This window comes from Carassius gibelio, chromosome A18 (genome assembly GCF_023724105.1).
Source record: "Carassius gibelio isolate Cgi1373 ecotype wild population from Czech Republic chromosome A18, carGib1.2-hapl.c, whole genome shotgun sequence".
In the NCBI taxonomy this organism is placed as follows: domain Eukaryota; kingdom Metazoa; phylum Chordata; class Actinopteri; order Cypriniformes; family Cyprinidae; genus Carassius; species Carassius gibelio.
This window is the reverse complement of record NC_068388.1, coordinates 8,137,035-8,145,153: the sequence shown is the minus strand read 5'-3', so window position 1 is coordinate 8,145,153 and position 8,119 is coordinate 8,137,035. Positions and strand designations below refer to the sequence as shown.

General features: G+C 34.9%; 1 protein-coding gene across 1 annotated transcript; it reads right to left on the bottom strand.

Moving 5' to 3' along the window:
• Window positions 1–249: 249 nt before the first annotated feature.
• LOC127934725 (ALX homeobox protein 1-like) lies at window positions 250–4,587 on the bottom strand. Its single transcript, XM_052532291.1, has 4 exons — window positions 4,288–4,587; window positions 2,821–3,131; window positions 2,086–2,214; window positions 250–963 (listed from the first exon to the last, which is right to left on the bottom strand). Exons 1-4 carry the CDS (start codon window positions 4,490–4,492, stop codon window positions 649–651), a joined length of 960 nt encoding a protein of 319 aa, XP_052388251.1. The 5' UTR covers window positions 4,493–4,587; the 3' UTR covers window positions 250–648.
• Window positions 4,588–8,119: the final 3,532 nt, after the last annotated feature.

Sequence of the window (8,119 nt, the reverse complement as noted above, 5' to 3'; positions counted from 1 at the left end):
GATAAATGATTTTACTCTCTCACAAAAAAAAAAAAAAAAAAACTAAATAAATGTGATTCTTTTAAACTTTCTGGAAGATATCAGATAACAGAATTATTTCTGAAAGATCATAGATCATGTGAAACTCCAGGCTGACGCCATTAAAATTTAGCTTTACATCACAGAAGTTACATTTTCCAATATATTAAAACAAAGGAGCTAAGAGAAGGAAATCAAAAAGAAACACATTAACTATAATTTTAATGAATGTTTATTACCATAAAATAAAAAAGTGCTCCTCTGCATGTGGTACACAGCTATAGAGCGTTAAACAGCTTTGCTGCAAAGCACACAAACATAGTGTTAGTATGTCGGCCATAACATCTCTGTGAATGTCATGAGAGGATAACACTGTCGAGTTCTGTGCTCTTCACATTCACAACAACAAGAGATGCTAAAACAAAATGAGAAAAATCATTGTTTAATTCAGAGGTTTCTTAATTAAATTATTTTTGAAAGGATGGGAAACTTTTCCAGAATTTTTGAAAAGGTTATAATCACGGCTGATATCAAAATGTAAACAAAAAAAACAATTCATGAAAGTAACTGGCTGTATTGTTATTTGGCAAAAAACTGCTCAGATCAGCACTATTAGAATAAGTTCGGAGGTCACATGGCCCAAGATATGTTGGCTGCATGTTCCTTCGCCTTCATGCGCAGCACAGCAATGCTGGAGGACCGCCGTTCAAACTCAGGTTTGGTCTCAAACGTGGTGTGACTGTTCGGTGAAGGAGCCAGAAGTGAATCTGAGAAGAAGTTATTGAGAGACACTCCAAACTGATTTTGCTGGTGACTGGGGAATCCCACGTAACCGTGCTCACTGGATCTTGGCGAGTGGGGGTAGGGAGGGGAACCACGCGGGATCATGCAGGACGAGACTACGGAGCTGCCTGCAGTGGGACCTGTCCATAAGTTGTTGGAAATCTGTGTGGTCAGAGGAAGGTGGAATAAAGTGAAATCAAAATGCATGAAATCGTAAAATCCCAACACTTTAGGACTTCTCACACTGTAATAGTTAACCCTGCTCTCTCTCTCTCTCTAAAACAAGTACCTTTTCAAAAGGTAGGCTACACATTTGTACATTATCTACCCCTAAAGGGTGCATCTTTATACCTTAATGGTACATATTAATAGGCTCTGCTCTGGTGAAAGGTTTCTTAACCCAGGGGGAAAATGCAGTGCTAAGCTTGAGCTTGAGGCTTGAGCTGGGGCAGGAAGTCATGCAGCAAAAAAAAAAAAATCCATAATCAAAATAGAGGAATCCAAATGTTTGGAAATTCATGGCACATAAACATAGATTGCGTTTTGGAAAGTTAATTCAATTTTCTAATATAAATCAATGCATTTTACTATGCCTGGGAAAATGCTTCATGACAAACCGAGATGACATCATATCAGATACACCCTCAATCTACATCAAAATACAGTGACATTTATGTCAAGGACTTTAAATAAATCCAGACCAGGCTTTTAAAAACAAACCCTGCAGCCCACAAAAATGCATTTGTGTTCGCCTCAAAAATCTGAGCATAAGACAAACACAAGGCAAACCTCTCCTTACAACATGCCCGGTGCAATAAGGACCTGTCCTGTTAAGGCACAGGCTTTTTTTATTTGCCTATTGAAAACACACGAGTGAAAAATCTGCTGTCTGACGAAGGAAATTGTGTTCTGTGGTGCCATCTAAATCTTCATCTCCAGCCCTCTCAACAGCTTTTGTCAGTTAGCGTGAGACAGCTCTCCCACACCCGTCAAAGCTGTTTAAAGCTCGAAAGGCTAAGGGCAGTTGTCAACAATTCATGCATTGTGTTTGTGCTAGTAAGGACCATATGCGATGGACTTTACAGTCAAATTTTGTAATCAGATCAATAAATACAAAATAGATAATGAAACCTACTTACTGCACAATAACAATGATGGTTTGTTAAAAATACTAGGCCAGGCTTTTTTTTGCATTTGAGTAGTAGACAGCCATGCATTGGTTGATTTATAATTATTTTTGCAAACATTTTGTAACACCATGGTGCAGATAAATAAAGTAGTCACCTGTGAATAGCTGTCTGTCCGGGGCAGCATTGATATGTCATAGGTCGCTGCAAAGTGGCTTTTGGCCTGCTGGATCTGTCCGTATCTTTCTCGCTTCCTCCACTTGGCTCTTCTGTTCTGGAACCACACCTAAAAAAAATGATGTAAAATGATAATGATATGACATTTTATGTAAGCACAAATTTAAAGAATATATTTTATTTATTTTATTGTTGTTTTTGTTAAGTCCTGTTTTTTTGGTGTCATGTAAATGTCAAGCCATAATAAATCACAGGGCTGTGACATTAAGTTATCAATTAAGACAGGAAGGGTTACTAATTTTATCCATTGCAAACAAATACAGATCAATAACTGGCAGTTTTCATTATAAAAACTTAATTACATTATATTTTTAATGAGTTTACATACGTTAAACCTGATTTAAAATGGTTGGAAAAAGCGCAATGAAGTGCAGGTTGTACTGCATCTTTAGCACCACTTTCATTTTAACTTAAGGAAGAAATTAAAGTTGTTTTCAAATATAGGCACAATTTATGTTTGTTTGTTCATTCTAAGGAATGCATGCATGAGGACTCAGTTTTAAGTGAAAACTCAGGCTTTTCCTAAAATGTACCTAATGACGTTATTCTCAGACAGGCCTAAATTTAACATTGGGGGTTTCATATAAATCAAAAAAAAAAAAAAACACTTACAGGAAATTTTCGAGAATTATCACAAATGAAAGTGAGCAGTTACCTGAACTCTGGCCTCCGTGAGCTCTGTTCTCATGGCCAGCTGTTCTCTCACATACACATCTGGGTAATGGGTTTTCTGGAAGACTTTCTCCAGTTCCTCTAGTTGAGCGCTCGTGAAGGTCGTGCGATGGCGTCTCTTCTTGCTGCTCGACACGTTGCTGTCGCATTTTTCGCCGATGTCGTCCAGGTCTGTTTTGTCTGGTCCGGCTGCGGCTGCGGCTGCGGCTGTGGCCGGCGAGACTCTGATACTGCAGCAGTTCTCCATCGCGTGCAGGCTGCTGTCCTCTGTTTTAGGAGTGCAGTAATTCACGCCTGATAATTTTTAAAATATGAGTAGTTCACATAAAATTACACAGTTTCATTAGCGCCTTATTCAGCACGTAAACTACATCGAAAACATTTTAACACTGAATAATCTGCTCTGCGCATGAAATAAATATATAGCAGATTATTCAGTGTTAATATATATATATATATATATATATATATATATATATATATATATATATATATATATATATATATATATTAACTATATATTTTTTTCACATAGTATGATCATTTCAAAATGTGCAAAAAATAAATAAAAAAATTGCGAAAACCTTAATAGCCTACCATAAATATACCTACAAATAAGAAAAGGCTCCTGGACATACGTCAACGGACAACGGTCTATCTAACTTTACAATGAAAAGAAAGTGTAGGCTAAATTGAATATATATCGTATTCGCCCATTTAGTCCAAGTAGGTAAAAATGCAGATAAATAACACAAGGATGTTTATAAAATAAGATAAAAAAAGTTTAATTCCATGAAAATGTGTAAAAAAAAAATCAGCTTTTCTTTTCTATTTCACAACTTTTGAAAACGTAATCTTTTTTTACTTAAAAAAAAAAGGTTTTAAAAAATTGTTGGGGAGCTGGACTATTTATAAATATTTATATATAAAAAAAAAAAATCTTACATTTAAATATTGGTTAAATCGGCAATATGCAATATTCAGATATAATTCTTACAAGTAATTTCATCTTAAAAGTGGCCTATACTAATAAGTACAACAGCTAAAAACATTTCTCATCGGAATTGCAAAGCTGGCGAATAGCTTCTAAATGTAATACATTTTGTTTTACATATAAACATAAAGGTTATTAAAATAGTTTTTGTAGACTGATGCCAGAAGAACATTTTAACTTGCACGAATAATTATTTATTGTTTATTAGAAAGTCACATAATCTAGACTCTAGACATTGACCTGAAGAAACCATTAAGTAGGCTACTTCATCAGAGAACATAATATCCTGACACACTTCTTTATAGAACCAATGTGCTGTATATATATATATATATATATATATATATATATATATATATATATATATATATATATATATATATTTCCATGTTATGCAAATGTTTTGTTACATAAAAAAAAAATAACACCTTATGCCTTTTTTTAATTCTGACTTACTGTTTTGGTTGTCACACGGAGACGATCTGTCCATGGTGGTGTGTTGATCATTGCTCTGCATCGAGAAGGCCTGCACGCATTTAGGTGATGTCTTGTTGTAGTAGTGCACATTGTCTAAAGTCTCCATGACTTGGTCCATGTAGTAATCGCTGCCTTTAATCGCTTGACTTTTCAAGGAGAACTTGTTGCTCATGTACTCCATCATGCTCCTCTGGCCTCGTCTCAAGCATGGAGCGCGTCAGTGGACACCATCAATGTTTAGTGATGTCAAAAATGAAGCAATGGGGCCAATTATTTGTACAAGTCGTTAATTCGTCTTGCCTTAAAGAGACCGAGGGCCTCTCTTTATACGGCAAAGAGCGAAAGCTTCTAGCAGCCTCCCAACTTCTGAATATGGAGAAGGTGAAACTCCACCCACGCGCATCCACAAGCTCTAAATAAGATTTCTGAAACTCTGTGATGACCCGAGATGAAACAATTACACATGCTTTCGCTTTCAGTGTGTTTGGATATCCCTAATGATTATTTAACTGATAAATCCGACTGAAGTAGACATTGCGCGCTATAGAAAGTTTTAAACTGTGCATGTAAACAATAATTATTTCAGTAAACATTGCTGATTGTTTAAAGAACAGTTATAAAGTAAATCTTACATGTTAAGAAATTTTTCTTTACCTTTGAATTACTTCTTTGCAAAGTTAAAGTTTTTAATAAATGTTAAATCACGATAACTTGAAAAAAAAACTTTCTATCAAAGATATCAAACGTTTTTAGAAAAACTGTATTTCATTAGGCTATTATAATTACTGCAAATAGCTATTTAGCTACTTAACTTGGAAAATAACACCTTTGTTCCGACGCATATGCTACTATAGGCTTTTTAATATTTATTTCAACTATTTATTTTGTTCATAATGGGTAATTTACGTTACTTTCAGCTTTCCGCTTAATTTATTTATTTGTTTATTTATTTTAATTTACGGCAGGCTATATACAAAAAAGGTTAGCCGCGGTTTCCAGAAACGCATTACGGACGGTACTGGTGATTAATTAATTTACTTTACATTAATTTAGTTAGGCCTATATGTCATAATGTTATTTAAATATCTTATTTGATATTAAAATTATTCGAATGATTATAAATTGATTTATACATTTTACTTAATCTTAACATTGCTAAAGTATGCATATTGCCTTAAATAAATATATGGGCCTGTATAAGTACATTAATATATACACATTCAATGAAATTATATAGTAAAGCACACTTTTACTTTTATCAAACAAACCAGTTTTACAATCCAGTAAAGCATTGTCTGAAAACTTATTAAAAGCTATACCCTCTCTAAGCTCAAGATAGGCCATTATATGATCACAAATATGCCTAAACTGAGTGTTAAACATTAACCTATAAGTTACAATATCTTGAAGAACCTAAAATTAGGACATGGTAATACACGCGTGCTATTAAAAATCGAGCCTTTGAAAGCGTAATTTATTGTGCCACTTTTATAAATTAGTTATTTCAGTGGACACGCTTGGTTTTATCCGAAATCCACTGATGACGCAAACAACGGAGATTTCCACACTCCCGACAGCAACATATATACACGCACGGTGAGCATCAGGTGATTCTTGCATGCGAGTTTGCAAAGTTCGGCAGCGAAATGATTTTACGACCACCTGAATGTCTGTATTTCGAAAGGCGTCATCTGATAGCACCCTCACTCTGAAGAGATCACACACATGGAGAAGCCCTCTTCTCTCTGCCAGCAAACCTCACCACCTGCCAGGCTAGCCATATCTAAGGGTCACTTACAGTGCTTGGGGTTTGATGGTGCCACTCTGAGCTAAAATGAAAATAAATAGGGGCATTTATAAAGGCTCTGAAATGACCTTCTGCTTGGACCCCTTGCTGTGGGGAAAATGTGCAAAATTCTGTGTGGTTTGTTGAAATTTTTTCAGCACATTAAAAGTAAAGCACATGAAAGTGCAGAAGATGCTGTAATTTATGGCATAATTTCACTCAGTTAAGTTGGTAAATAGGCTACTTGCAATAATGCAAAATCAAATTAATTAAAGCTTAATTCAAAACATTAAAGCTATTAAGAGATTTGAAACATTTACACATAACAGAGCAAGCATTCTCCAATTTGAGTCTTAATTACTTATTTTATCATTATTGTTTATTAGTTTAGATTTTGCAGGCATGAAGGCATTTTGACTTGTAAATCATTGTTTTAGACTGCAATTATTAATCACATTTGTTAACTTAATATATAAAGACTGAATCGCTAAAATCGACTAAAAAAGTATTGATAGCACTTATTACAGTCCTGTTCTGCATGTACATTACAATAACTGGGTTATAACTAGTTACTAAACCTGAATCTCTATTCTAAACCTAACATAACCTTATATTATTTGGTACTTTCTTATAAGTACACTTTGAGTACAGGTATAAGTGCATATATACTGTGAAATAAAGTGGATCCAAAATATCCATAATGTCACCTATAATTTGTATGGAAGGACCCCTGTATGTCCTTGAAATAATTATTTTGAATATATATATATATATAGATTACATGTAAATGACTGAGGCATCTTATTAATCTGAGCTTTGTCAAATTGGAACATACATGTAAATGCTTTTCTTCATTATGAAGGTACATTCTTAAATCATATTAATGGTTTAGTACAGGCCACACGAGGCTTTCGGGTCACTGACATGTTTGTCATTGTTTATTGCCTCTCTCTCTTTCTCACTATCTCTCTTATGTACTATGAACTGAATGAATCTCTGGTGAAAGTCAGAGGTCAGTACGAGCGTGTCAGCTGGGTTTGTGTGCATACGCCTTTGCAGTCGCTTAAGTGATTAAAATGATAATAAACGGTTTGCCAACAGCCACTTCTTCCAGCTACTGTGATTGAGCTGCTCAAATCATGCCAGATGCATTGAGCTTGCAAAGTCAAATTTGGTTTGAAAGGCCTCTTCACTTTAGTGTGAAGGATTATTCAGTGAGTGTTTATTTTCCTTATAATGTGCTCCTGGGCAGTTAAATACAATGTAGTCTATTAGAAACTCAAACAAACCAATAGGTTTTATATGACTCTGAAGGGTTTTACTAACCCTATTCAGAATTGCTCTTGCTGGAAGTTTAAAAGATTATCTCTCACGGTTTTCCTATGTTTTCTGTGGGTAACAACTGGCATGAATTACCTGCTGGCATCAGTCTGCAGATTCAGTCTTGTTATTCTGAGATTCAGCAAAAGTGGAAACTTGGAAATGTACTGTCTTTGGAGTTCCATTGTAACCTTTTTGCAGTCATAGTCTGTCGGTCTATCCAACTATACACTTTATCGATTCTACAACTTCAGAAAAATAAAGGTACAAAACTGTCACTGGGGCAGTATCCTTACAGTACTCTCCCAGTGACAGCTTTGAACCTTTTTTCTGAAAGTGAATGTATATATAATTGTGAGTATGTATTGAGTTTACATAGATAGATAGATAGATAGATAGATCTATACATATTTAGATATAGAATACAGAATACACACACACAAATGTTGAATGTTTGAATCTGACTGGTTGATGAACATTCTAAGGTGTGCTATTATTTTCAGGGAAGCACATGGCTAAAGTAGTTCCAGGCAGGTCTTGACCACATCACATGCCCATATCACTTCACCAAAATGATTTCAGTTATTTCAAAGATCCTTACACCCTACGACAGCAAAAGAACCAAAACCCACAAAGACACTGACCAAGCTAATAGATCTAGCAAACAATAGTACAAAATGACAAATTATTTCACATTTTTTGCCA

Excerpts from the sequence above, each read along its gene's own strand:
- LOC127934725 (XM_052532291.1), bottom strand. The coding sequence starts at position 4,492 with ATGATGGAGTACATGAGCAACAAGTTCTCCTTGAAAAGTCAAGCGATT. Across the intron at positions 3,132-4,287 it reads TCCGTGTGACAACCAAAACA|GCGTGAATTACTGCACTCCT; the intron begins GTAAGTCAGAAT and ends AAAAATTATCAG. Across the intron at positions 964-2,085 it reads GGACAGACAGCTATTCACAG|ATTTCCAACAACTTATGGAC; the intron begins GTGACTACTTTA and ends CTGACCACACAG.